At 46.6% G+C, this 13,328-nt stretch overlaps 1 protein-coding gene across 1 annotated transcript in view; it reads left to right on the forward strand.

Annotated features, from left to right (window-relative positions):
* Positions 1 to 2,080: 2,080 nt before the first annotated feature.
* Positions 2,081 to 13,328, forward strand: part of SKI (SKI proto-oncogene) — a 100,032-nt gene continuing 88,784 nt past the window's right edge. Inside the window, exon 1 of the mRNA XM_010208319.2 lies at positions 2,081 to 3,324. Within this exon, the coding sequence (XP_010206621.2) occupies positions 2,413 to 3,324 (912 nt within the window). The 5' untranslated portion in view covers positions 2,081 to 2,412. The remainder of the gene's footprint in view (positions 3,325 to 13,328) is intronic.

Here is a 13,328-nt window from a genome sequence, read left to right on the forward strand (position 1 = left end):
GGTTCTTTTGGCCACCACAAGCTTCCTTTAAGAAAGCAATTTGGTGAAGATTCTCTGTCTCCTCTCAGCACATGAAAACACAGCTGATGACTTGGACCAATGTGTTTGGCTCTTGCCTTCTCTGAACTCCCATTTGATACTTCATGTTTAAGTTGGGTGTGTGAGAGTGGGTTCCTCTCTGGAGAGATGCACGATCAAAGCTCTTTTGCACCTCAGACACCTCTTTGCTTTACACTGATGAGATTTTTGAATATTAAAACACAAACCGTGAGCGCTGGCTGCAGTCCCTGCCCCGTGACATTGATTCTGAGTAAATCACAACCTTTTGGTTTTCAGCTTGCTCCTTTCAGCAGTCTTTGGATGTTTGTTGGTTTGTTCCTCTTTTGTTTTGGTCCCGATTTACCTGTTTTTCCCCGCTTTTATCCTGTAACCATGAACTCCTTCAAGAGGAGACCAGCTGAATGCTCCATTTCAGCCTCATTCAGTGTAGGAAAGTGCTATGCTATGGACAGTGCTTAAAGTCACTGTTGCATTGCAAATTACACTTTAGCAACGGTATTGGTGTGGAGCTGCTCTCCAGCTGGTTTGGGCAGAGCTGGGCGCTACCAGCGCTGACCTCTCCGGCTCGTCTCTCAGGCTGGGACCGCGCGTGGCTGAAATAGCGTTTAGAACTGCAGGTAGGCAGCCCGTGGGGAAAATCAAAGAGAAGGGAAGCAGGTTTGTTTTTCTGTTAGCTGTTAAGGGGGAGCAGAGGCAGCGCGGCCGCTGTGTGGGGCACACACAGACCCGTCCAGGCCGGCGGCGCCGGGGCCGCGGCGCTTCGCTCGCTAGAGGGCGCCGGCTGCCGCGGCTGCGGGGGCGCGCGGTCCCTGTGCCCGCCGGCCTCGCCACCGCCGTGACTCTGCGGTATCACTCCAGTGAGGGTCTCGGGCAGCTCGCCTGCCTCCTGCACAGCTCTGTGGCAGTCGTGCCTCGCGCTGTTCCCGTGTGTTAAGCGGGCACCTGCGCCGCGTGTGAGCGGGGCGTGCCACGCGTGTCCGGAGCGAGGGGCGCTGGGTGAAGGCGCTGCGCCGCTCGCCACGTCGCAGCCGCGGATGAGCTGTGGGGCTGTGCTGTTTTCCGCCATAAATTGTGTTCGTACGCCTGCCATTTCTGCTTGCAGGGAGGGGCGTGTGCGCCAAGTTGAACCGAAGCGTTGTAAGCAGGTTTGGCGCCGGGCAGGGCTCTTGTGGCGTGCGGGCGGGCGCGAGGCACACGCGTTGTCTCCCATTCCCCCGCTGTCCCGAAAGCGAGCGGCAAGACGAACAAGCCCTCGCCCTACCGCCCCTCCTTCGCGGGGCGGCGGTCTGTGAACCCAGCAGTTTACCCTCCGCGGCGCTGGCGGCCGGGGCCGCGCCGCGCGCCCGCCCGTGCAGAGCTGAGCGCGGAGCCGAGGGGGGAGGCGGCCGCTGTTCCTGGAAGAGCCCGGCCTGGGGAGTTGGTCACATTCTTGGCTGGGATTCAATGACTGAGGCAGACACCAACAAACAGAGGGGGGGAGGAGGAGGAGGAGTGAGGGAGGCTGAGCCAGCCTGCATTAGCTCAGCTCTCAGGCACTCTCAGTCTCTGCTGGAAAGACGAGCTGGGAGGATGTGCGCTCTGGTACTGCGGCTCCCCGCGGCACGCCGAGAAGAACGAGAGAAATAAGGGAAGGAAGGCGAAGCGAGAGACGAGGAGTCCTCCCAGGCCGAGCTGAGGGACCGCGAGGGCGAAGGGAGCCCCCTCGTTGCCCGTCCGAAGCCCTCGCGCCGTTTTGGAAGTGCCAGAGATTTGGGCCTTTTCTTGTGCGTTGTTCTCTTCCACAGACCAAGCTTTCTTCCTCCTCCTGCTTTTTACTTTCCTCCCCCGCGCCGTGCTTTCAGTGGATATGGACAGAAGGGCGATTACTGCAGAGAAGCAGCAGCCGCCAGAACATATTTGAGCCGCCGGTTCTCGGAGCGTGGCACAGACTTTGTGTGTTTCTGTGGGTGGCGTGTGTGTGAGTGAGCGTGTGTGTGTGTGTGGTGGAGGTGTGGGAGGCGGGATTGCTTTGCCTGGGGGGCTGGCTGAGGGGGTGAGTGCTCGGATGAAGACCTCTTTTTGCCGTGACTCTCTGCTCCATCGGGGCAGCTGGGAGACTTGGAGGCTTTGAAATTGTAACGAGCCAAGAGAAAAGGAAGAAGAGAAAGAGACACGCATACAAAAGGATTTATTTCCTATTCGTTAGTGGATTGTTAAACGTGAGTGGGAAGGAGAAAAAAAAACCAAGGGTGGGTTCTTTTATTTTGTTCCATTTTTTTTTCCTTAAAAAAAAAAATCCCTTAAGTGGATTTGTCCCAGGGTGGAAGGTAACTGGGGATTTTTCTTGTTTGTTCTGGGAATAGAAACTAAAAAATGGAGACTGTAAGTAGAAGCAGCTTCCAGCCTCATCCAGGACTGCAGAAGACCTTGGAACAGTTTCATCTGAGCTCTATGAGCTCCCTGGGTGGCCCTGCTGCTTTCTCAGCACGATGGGCACAGGAGATGTACAAGAAAGACAATGGCAAAGACCCAGCGGAACCTGTACTGCATCTGCCCCCTATCCAGCCTCCTCCGGTAATGCCTGGTCCCTTCTTCATGCCCTCGGACCGATCCACAGAGAGGTGCGAGACCATCCTGGAAGGGGAAACCATCTCCTGCTTCGTGGTGGGTGGAGAAAAGCGGCTTTGCTTGCCCCAGATCCTGAACTCCGTGCTCAGGGATTTCTCCCTGCAGCAGATTAATTCGGTGTGTGATGAGCTGCATATTTACTGCTCCAGATGCACTGCTGACCAGCTGGAAATCCTCAAAGTCATGGGCATCCTGCCCTTCTCTGCTCCTTCCTGCGGGCTCATCACTAAAACTGACGCTGAGAGGCTTTGTAACGCCTTGCTTTATGGTGGCACCTATCCTCCCCACTGCAAGAAGGAATTCTCTAGCACAATTGAGCTGGAGCTTACGGAGAAGAGCTTCAAGGTGTATCATGAGTGCTTTGGGAAGTGTAAGGGACTCTTGGTGCCAGAGCTTTACAGTAACCCCAGCGCAGCCTGTATCCAGTGCTTGGACTGCAGGCTGATGTACCCGCCTCACAAATTTGTGGTCCACTCTCACAAATCGCTGGAAAACAGGACTTGCCACTGGGGCTTTGACTCTGCAAACTGGAGATCCTATATTCTCCTCAGCCAGGATTACACTGGGAAAGAGGAGAAAGCGAGACTGGGCCAGCTCTTAGATGAAATGAAAGAAAAATTTGACTATAACAACAAATACAAGAGGAAAGCCCCCAGGGTAAGTGATGCCTTTAATTTTAAACGGGGTGGGAGGGGAAAGAGAGAAAGAATTTTCTGTGATTTTGGTAAAATCCATCGATATACCCAGTTTGTTACCAGCTGCTTTTCCTTTGAGTCATTTAGCAATCTAATCGTGTTCTTAATTCTCACCACGTGTGAATGTAGGCAAGCGGTGTTTGAGATGGCACCTTTTTTCCTCTGATTGTGTTGAGAACACGGTACTCGGAGTTTGTTTGAATTACACATGCACGTTTGCAGGTCTTACTTTTACATAGAACCTGATCTTTGAAACCTACCTCAGGCTTCAGCAGGAAGTATGTGATTGCTTGTCTTCAGGGGTCAAGGCAAGGAAAAAAGCCAGAAAAAAACATCATTTAGTGGTCACTCCAGATGCAAATCTGTACAGTGTGTGCTGCTGGGGATGGAGGTGGGGGCTGAACCGTCTAAATGCTTGTATGGAAGTAAAATGTAGCTGCTAAGGAGAAGTCCTGACAGCAGTACAGGTCACTGGTGTTGAAGATTAAGCGTGTGGAACGTGAATGGAGAAGTCCCGTGCATTTGGAGTATGCCTGTGGAGTCTGAATCTCCCCACCAGACAGGCTTTGTATATTGGATTATGTATACATTCAGTAAATGAATCTGTCTAGGGGCAGCTGCAGCAGCTTTGTGAGGTATGCCATGCTGTGTTGAGCCAGACAGCTAAAGCCAGTTTTTTTAGGTGTCTTTTGTTTTTATTTCAGTCTGAGCTGCCTTTAGATCCCAGAATCCCTGGTGTGTGGGTGGGAGGCTGCCTTGGCATCTGGCACCAGTCCTGATCAGCGGGCAGCCGTGCCACCAGGCCTTGAGGACTCGCTCCCAGACACCGGGATGTCTGGTTCGCTGGCGATGGTGCAGTTGCCTGCGGGATGAGCAGTTTTCTTCCTGCCCCTTCCCCGCTATAAGGTTAAAGCAAACTCTTGCTTACTGAGTTTTACACTGCAGGTTTGCTGGTTGATTCTGCTTCATCTTTCAGAGATTTCCAAACTTTTCTGGGTTTTTTTGTGTCTGGACTGAAAGGGCAATGACATAAGCCTCAGAACGAGAGAGAAGCAGCGTCTAAATCAGTCTGAGAATGTTCAGCAATATTCTTAATTAACTTACCAGGTACCTGTTTAAAGGGGCAGACACATTCAGGCTTAAATAGAGATTTTATTTCTAAGAAATGCAGCAAAAAACACTGAAGCAAAGCGCAGGGTGTTTGAAATGCCCTGCGCAGACAATGCAGTAATTCCTAGGGCTGGCTCGGAGGCCTGGGCAGCCCACCGCGTTGGCCTCCGTGGGTGTGATTAAGGAGCACAGCCTCGTTCGTTCAAGTTCCAGTTTCTGTCCTGCTCTTGTGCTTAGCCCCCGTTTCAGTCCTTGCCCTTACCCCTCCTTTTCCTCCCGCTTGAGTGTCAGAACTGCTGTGACAAAGCTAGGCTGTAATGAGGCACATTATCTCCGTGGTTGGAGGTGGATGTGTTTTTAATGGCTTGTCTATTCTTCGTCAGTCATGTGCTAAGATGGAATGGTGGGATAGATGCATATGAATGTCTGTGAGAAGAGAATATGGCTCTGGAAGTGGAGGCATTTTTTTGGTGTTGGGAAGTGAATTTTCCAGGGCATGCCTCCTTTGTGAAGCAAAATTAAGAAGTCCCCACATTCTTGTTCCCGATACTGTGTCCCCAGCTTGGTCATTTCCAGAGCTTAATTAAAATGAACGTTAATGGAAGGGAGCTTTCCTTTTTTTTACAAGACTTTTACAGCATTTTTTTTTCAGTTGTATGGTTTACCCAACTCCCTGGGTGAGGTTACAGGTGGAGAACTAGAAAAGACTACTGATTCTTGGCTCTGCCTGACTTTTTTGATGACCCTTTAGTAGGTCCTAGTTCGGAACGTGGCAAGCACTCTTTCCTCAGCCTCCAAAATCTGCGTGCACGTTGTCATACAGCATATGCAGAGCTGGGCTTAAGTCTCAAGGCTTCTGAGCTGTCTTTAGGGGTCTCCTGTTAATGTGGTGCGGTCTTGACGAGACCCTGACGGTACTGGCAGAGTTCTGTGTGCTTATCCTTCCTTTTTCGGAAGTCTTTTTTCCACTGGGCTTAGCCAACGGATATCATATGCTAAGGTCATTTGTGTTGTAGCAGTGTGTGCAGATAATTACAGAGAGATTTAATCAGGCTCCCAGTTTGGTAGACTGTGGCCAGGGGCAAGTAACATTGGAGTAAAGTTTAGATGCCTAGTAAGGAAATAAAAGGATGGTCCGCTGTGCCTGTGTGTTTGTGTTAATAACTGTCAGTCCGTGTGGGTGTTGTGTGTCTGTTGGGCTCTACAACTATCCATCTCTCTGGATGAAAGGGTGAAGCATGTGTGTCTTTGTGGTGGTCTTCATTTTTGATGTAGATCTCTGCATTGCTTTGTTCTATTTTATACAGAGGTGTTTGTGTGTGTTGTGTGCTGTAATATGTTGTGTCAGATATTTGGTTTACTTTCAAAAGTGGGCTTTTTATCAGCTTCCCCATGTACTGATTGGTGTGTGTGTACACACTGCTTGGTGTGTTGCGTTGTTACTGGGGCTCTGTTAGTGTGTTAGTAGTGTGGGGTGCGTATGACCATTTTTATGACTGTTTAAGCAGTGAGTTTTTTGACCTTTCTGTGTGTGTTCATGAGATGTGGTGAGGTATGTAGGTTTCTGCCAGCACAGCTCTGCCTTTTAAGGGTCTGACTTAAATGGAGGAGCAGGGTTGGCACGAGCCCCCGTTGCAGATTCAGCGTGCTGGCAAAACTGCCTTTTTTCCTCTTTCTCTCTCGTTCTTTTTTTTCCCCCTCTCTTTCTCTCCCCCCCGTCCCCTTTCCCATTTTTCTTTGGTGTTTTTAAAGCATTGCTGCAAGGCATTGCTTTGCCTAGATGCTTCATTCCCACCATGTATTTCTGTATGCATCAAGTATCCATTGTGCATATCTGTCCATATCAAGAGCTGGATACACAGATGCAGATATATTGTCTCTCAGTCAACTTGTTGGTTGAAGATTTACGTTGCCTGGTCTTGCCACTTGCGGGAGATGCTTTGTCTAGATCTACATGAAGTCAGAAAAGAGTCCTAACCAAAAACTGGAGGGAATTGTGCCAGCTGGAACCCCTGCTAGAGCAGGAACCATAGAGGCCTCAGCCGCTTTCCTTACCTCTTGTAAAATTGTGACTTTTATATCCTCCCTGGTCATTCTTGGATGAATGATTGACCTCCCATAAACTGTTTCACCTTCCTACCACTTCCAAAGCTCTTTCTTTACTCGAACCATATGATAACTTCTGCAGCTTCTCCATTTTCCTTTGTTTGTATCCTTCACTGCGTTTCCCCCCTTCTTGTATGCTCATGCAGTGCTCTTTTTCTGCTTTGTTTTCTCTCTGGTCTGTCAGAGTCTCCATGCACCAACATGGCTTTTACTTGAGTGGGTGTCCCGTTTCCCTACCTTACTGTCATTTCATCCATATTACTGGCATGGACTACAACCATTACATTCTGGGGTATTTCTAGACACTGGAAATGGGAATAACGCGACAGGGTTGCAAAACAGGGTCCTAGAAATCCATCATCAGTGCCAAGGCCTTGTTCTTGAGCTCTGCAGCTGGTGCATGTGGAGTGTTCACTTGCTGGTATAGACATGGCCTTGATATTTCTCTTGTGCTCTTCTGCTTCAGTGTGACTGACAACTCTCTGCTTTCTTAACATCAGTGTGCCTCCCCTGTGATTGAATTAGTTCAGAAAGCAGGCCTCCAGGCTTTGTTGGTTGCTATTTCCAGAAAAGGAGAGTAGGTTTGACTCTGTCTCTTCTGAACCTTTATTTTTCTTTTTTAAGCATTGAGCTGAGCAGTGGTTGACAGTGCTTTCATATTTGCTACCTGTGTGCCAGACATCTGTACTTTTAGCAAAGCTGTATGTGATCAGACTGTAAGAGAATACGAGTGCAGTCCTTGCACACGTGTGAACACACCCACGCACGCCAGCACGGCAGTGTTCCCACGGTTCAAGTCCCAGCAGCACTTCTATGAAGTAGCTGGAAGCTAGAAGCAGCATTCTGGGTACTGACACACAAATGAGCACGTAAGGCCTCCCACTTTATTTCACAATGCCTACCAACCCAGTGCTGCCACAACATGCAGCTTTCTCAGCTGGAGTAAGGTTTAGCCAGGTCAAGTCTGCAGCCAAATCAAAGAACAAAAATTGCTGAAAGTGAAATAGCACAGTAGTGGCTGAGCTGTAGGGTAACTGTGGACTTCTAGGTGCTGCACAGTGGTTTATGGCCGCTTGAAATGCTACAATATGTGTGTCTTTTTCTTACTGTATCCTCAAGTCCTGCCTCCTCCAGCAGTCACCTTTGTTGTTTATTAATAGTACATATCCTGTGGTAGGTATAGCAGAGAGATTCTGGATTGACTTGCAGGCAGTAGCGTTCAGACCACTGGATGGATTTATTCTATTTGGTGCAAACTGACTGGATAACTTGGAAAATTTTGGCTAAGAACAGAGGATTCAGTTGTTTTCTGATGGAACATTGAAGTCATTTGTTCCCTTACTTGATGTTGTGTTAGAGGTTCTCCAGTAAAAATGTAGAAGTCTCTAAACCAAAAAAATGCTGAAGCCTTGAGGCAGTAGTTGAGTGCAGAATCCTTCCAGGGCTTAGAAGTTGAACTTCAAAAAACGACACCATGCTTAAGCAAAGTCCCGTGTACCTGAGGAGATGTCAGTGTTTCAGCAGACATCAGCATTTTTTCCCAAGCGTGCAAACAGTTTTATAGATGTTGTAGATGGAGAACAAAGAAGCAGGTACGTGCATGTGTGTTAGACAAAGAATATGCTGCAAATAATGATCTAATGGTGTTGAGTCAACTGTGTCTCTGTTGCCCCAGAATAGCTCCTGTGTTCCTGAATTCAGCCCTCTCAAATTAGAGAGGGAATTATGTGCAATCTCACCTTTTGAAAATCCCTGCCTAAAATATTTAACCATCTGCCTCTCCCTTCATTGTCTGGGTTGTCTCGCTTGCCTCTCCATTTCTGTGGTTTCGGGCTCGGGCGTGTGTCCTGCCTGAGCAGCAGCACGCTTTGAAGGTGCGTGTAAACACGGTTCGGTCTTTGGATGTGTGAGGAGCCCAACACTGGTCTCTGCCAGGAGAGAACACGACTATCACTGCCTTGAGCTAACTGACCAATGAGGATGTGTTTTCACTTGCTGAGAGGCGCGTTTAGATCAGTGTTGTAAAAGCATCTGGAGGCGTCTGTGTGAGGCTGCTCGGAGCATGTCTAGGCAACGCAGCGGTTAAATCCTGGCAGCCACTTGCACCTTATCTGCACCTTCCCTGCTTCTCAACACAGCTGGAACAGGGGGAACTTTGGGATGATATCTAGATGGTTGAGCCCCAGCAAGGTTTGGGTAGATGAGATGCCTTGCCCATTCTCATGGAGAACTCACATTGTTTTCATCTATCAGTAGAGTTATTTGCCAAAGTTGAGGGGTTTGAATAGTACTGACTCCAGTAAGGAGTGGGCCGGCCGTCTCTTACTGGTGATAGCTGATGATTGGAACTCACACTGCTGGCTTAGCTGGCCAGACTGCTTTGCTGTCACACAAAGGATTGTGTCTCAGTGCTCACAGTACTTAGACCCAAAAATGTTTTTAATTCTCACATGTTTGTTGTCTTCTTTTTTTACAGCAAGCTTTGACCTTGCCACCGTGACTCTTCTGTAAAGAGAACTGTCATGGAGCAGTTACGCTAAATCCAGGAGGGGTTCTTGGAAAGAAATGAGAGCTTAGACAGAAGTAACTTAGACTGAATTGGAGAGAATCTTATCGATAGCATACTGTCAATTACCAGACTAATCTATTTTAGCTGAGTGGCCACAGAGCACTTAATTCAAATTGATCTTAAAGTAATGCTTCCTGTATGTGAAAAGGTAGTAATATAGTAAGGTTTTGTTCTAAATTTGTCAATTGTAGTATGTGTATTAATGATACATTTCTCTTAGAGATCTAATCTGTTTGCATATATTTTCTGACTCTGGCTAAGGCACATTAATATATCTGCACTACTTTTAATGCTATTCCACTCAGTCTCTAGTACAGTCAGTATGTGTTCTTGGAAAATAATTAGAGGCAAGTTTACCCTGAAAAGATGTGCTCTGGTCCCTTACCTTCCTCATTTACACCTCATGTACTGTTGTATGTCTTTTACATTTCATTGTCAGTGTAGAGATTGAAGCTCAGATCATTACTGAAATCACTGGTTCATAGAATCATGGGGGTTGGAAGGAATCTTTAGAGATCATCTAGTCCAACACCCATGCCAAAGCAGGCCCACCTACATCAGGTTACACAGGAATGTGTCCAGGTGGGTTTTGAAGACCTCCAGAGAAGGAGACTCCACACTCCCCCAGGCAGCCTGTGCCAAGGGGGTACATTGCTGGCTCATGTTTAGTTTATTATCAACCAGCACTCCCAGGTGTCTCTCCGCAGAGTGTCTCTCCAGCAGGTCAATCCCCAGCCTGTGCATGGGGTTGTTCTTCCCCAGGACTCTGCACTTGTCCTTGTTGAACCTCATGAGATTCCTCTCTGTTCCCATATCTTCTGGATCATATAAGGTTAATTTGATGGTTTTGGTCCTTGGGGCTCGTTCTGCAGTTCTCTGTCAAGCAATCAGCCAGCATAGTATTTGGAGCCAGGTTCACCCACAAACCACAGAAGACTTGTATGTGTATCAGACTTCTTGCATGTTGACTGTCAGTACTTGCAGCCATAGAATAGAGGGGCAGATTCTGAACCAGAATATACCAGTATTTAGACAAAGTAGCTTCACTAAATTTGTGGCCTTACCTGGCATTTACAGGAGTGTAGTAAAGCTGAGACTAGAACCTTCAGTTCTGCTGCTGTGGGGTTTTCATTTGGCTCATTAGTGAGGTTGTGGTGTTGTAGATGTTTGATGGTGATCTGATCCTGACGGATCTTACTGAATGGGGCAACAGCCTCTCTAACTGGGAGCCCTCTTTGAGCTGAAGGGGTTTTGTCTGCTCATTGCTATGTGGAGGTTGGATTTGAAGGTTGTGGTGGATATCTAACAGGGTGGGACATGTTTTTGTTCCTGTATTTAGGATTTGCCAGTTTATTTTAATTTTTAGGTTTTTACTCCATGTGGAAAATATCTGAAGTTGGTGAAGGGTGAGACTATTTTTCTGATGCAAATTCAGTGACCGTGAACTTGGCCTGAAAATTCTGTCAGGCAAAGTTCTCTGAGTGTGCCTATTTGTTGGTATTGGGCAATCCTGCTGGCTGATAGAGATTGGCCTCTCTGCACTGAGCTAATAATTTTGCTTTGACTTTTTTTGGTTGGATGAAGTAACAAAAACACCGATGCAATTTCAGGCTCTCATCTGTGTTTCATGGACACAGCTCTTCTAGAAGCCAACGGGAATTCCCACATGTGGGGCTCTTATTATTGGCTCTGTCTGTGGTTTGGTTGCTATCCCATGAAATTGAGCTTCTCCAAGCAGTGGATGCATCTTAAAACAACCTGATAAGCTTTAGAGTCACATGTTCTGTTAAATGAGACAAGTCCTGCCACCCTTACTCATGCTAAGTAGTCTTAACAGTCTGATTTTAGAAGTCAGGCCATCATGGTAGAGATTCTGTGTGTACATACAAATTGCAGCGTCATTCTGTATGCTGGAGATAAACAGCAAAGGAACTAATCGATAACTTGGGTTTTGGCTTTGTTGTTTATTGATTTATGTTCAGATACCTTTGCACATGCTTTGTAGAAAATGTGACATAAGCCTGGTTTCTGGGTTGGATTTTTTAATGTTTTTTTCAATTGAAACTGCTTCTGTTTTGGTGTGAGAGTCAATTGCCCCGGCAGCACAAGAATTGCTTCGGCTTTAATGATGAAAAGACAGCAGCAACATTAACATAAGATCCAGCATAGCCATTGTCCTTTCCTACTCAGGATTTCAATGATATGTTCAGAAGACATGTACCCCTGTGCTTTGTTCTTCATCTTCTGCTCAGTCAATGGCATCATTTTGTAGAATAAGGTCACTGACTTGGATTGCTTCTTGGTTTCTCAACCCTTTTCACCAGCCAGTTTGTGTAATGTCTGTCTGAAACATTGAGTAAGGGCATTGAAATAGCAGACAGGATATCAAGTGTTCGGAAGTCTGGGTTAAGTATAACAGACAGTTCTGGCTGGTGAAAGGGGAGCAGCCCCTTGAGCTTGGTTACAGATCAGTCTCTGTGGAAACAGCAGGCTCTGATCTTTGCATCTTTGCTACAGCTCTTCCCCCCCGTTCCCTCCTTACCAGTATAATTGTGTGTGGGTGCACCTCTTTTCTAGAGATGTATCTTTCTTGTTTCTTAGTGGCACAGAATTGTATGTAATAATGCCTCTTTGTAAGGATTACATAAGCTGAAGATGATTTCTCTGCTGGGAGAATTATGCAAGTTTAAACTGAAATGTATTCAGAAAGCTTTCATGTATGTGTTTTCCGACTCGCAATGCAGAGGGTGATTTATTTTCATCCTTAATTGGACAACATCTGTTAAGGTTGGAAGAAAAAACATTTCATATCTTTTCACTGTCATATCCTGCATTTTAAGAAGCCCCTACCCCCTCCACTTCCTACATTACCTGTGTTACAGGCTCTGATTCTTCACCCCCAAGTAGGATCAGCCAGGAGCTCAAGTTGGACCCTCTTCTCGGGAGGGTTTTGCAGAATTCTTAATGCATTAGTGTCGTGTGCCAATGGTACTGTGAAAATCAGCAATAACACCACCTGATTTCTTTCAATCTTTAGATTTTTCTCCTTCTATGAGAACTCGTTGCCTTTGTTACTGTTAAACAGAGACAGTGATGGTGAAGCTTCCCAGTTCTGAAATGCTGCTCCTAGTAAACTTTGACCATTTAGCAGATTTTTTTCTTGCTGCTTTTTAGCAAAATTAAGCTGATTTGTGTCACCTAACACAGGAGAAGGAATCTACTGCAGTCAAGTGTTTTTCTTGAACTTGAGGAGGCCAAAGTAACTTCTTGCTTAAACGGGAACTTGTGCAGGAAGCTGTTTGCGTGACTGTATCCTGCAGTCTGAAGTCTGGCAGCTGACCTGTGTGTACAACCCTTACCAATTTCACTGGGGGAGCTGCACAGACCTGAAGAGCTGTCTGTGCAGTTCAGATGGCAGAAATTGCGATCATGATAGTAATTTTCTTCCTCTTATGAAGTGATACGGGAGTGCAGCGAATCTCGGACTGCATACGGAATGCTTGAAGGTGCTGTTTTCAGGGCCTAGCTAACAAAATGAATTTGCTGAGAGTGAAAAAATACAGGTTTTGCAGGGATCCTGCTGGTTACTAAACCAGAGATGGTAGTAGTGTCAATTACAAGCATTGAGTTACTTTAAATAATTAAACCCCCCTCTTTAAGTATTGCATTTCTCTAGGTCTGATACCTTTTCCTAAAGCAAAAATCCTCAAGATTGTTCAGGTTTACGTATTTATACCAGTAAAATGAGTTTTATAGCTTTTACACAGAGGCTAGAAAGGCAGGAAATAGACATGATTAAGAGTACAGTGTGGTCTAATTTCAGTAACCTTTGTTGATGTAATGGATTTCAGATTTACACTTTCATTATTAAGACTTTCTCATGAAATGCTGTGTTTCAGCACGCTTATCTAACGAACCATCGTGCCACACTTGGAAAACTTACCTGAGTTGAAAGGTAATGGAATGTCATTCAAGGAAAAAAAAAGAATTAGCCATTCTTAACTCCCCACTAGCAGTTTCAGTTTATTCAGTGGGTGTGAATTATCTCACCCATGCTGGTATGATTTAGAAATATTCCTTTGAGAGAAATGTCTTTAGAGTGGTGCTGAGCTGCTCTGAGAAGGAAATCGGATTCAAACCAGTTCAGGCTGCAGTATTAGGTCCATTATTGACATTTCTTT

Source organism: Colius striatus, chromosome 21 (assembly GCF_028858725.1).
Source record: "Colius striatus isolate bColStr4 chromosome 21, bColStr4.1.hap1, whole genome shotgun sequence".
Classification (NCBI taxonomy): domain Eukaryota; kingdom Metazoa; phylum Chordata; class Aves; order Coliiformes; family Coliidae; genus Colius; species Colius striatus.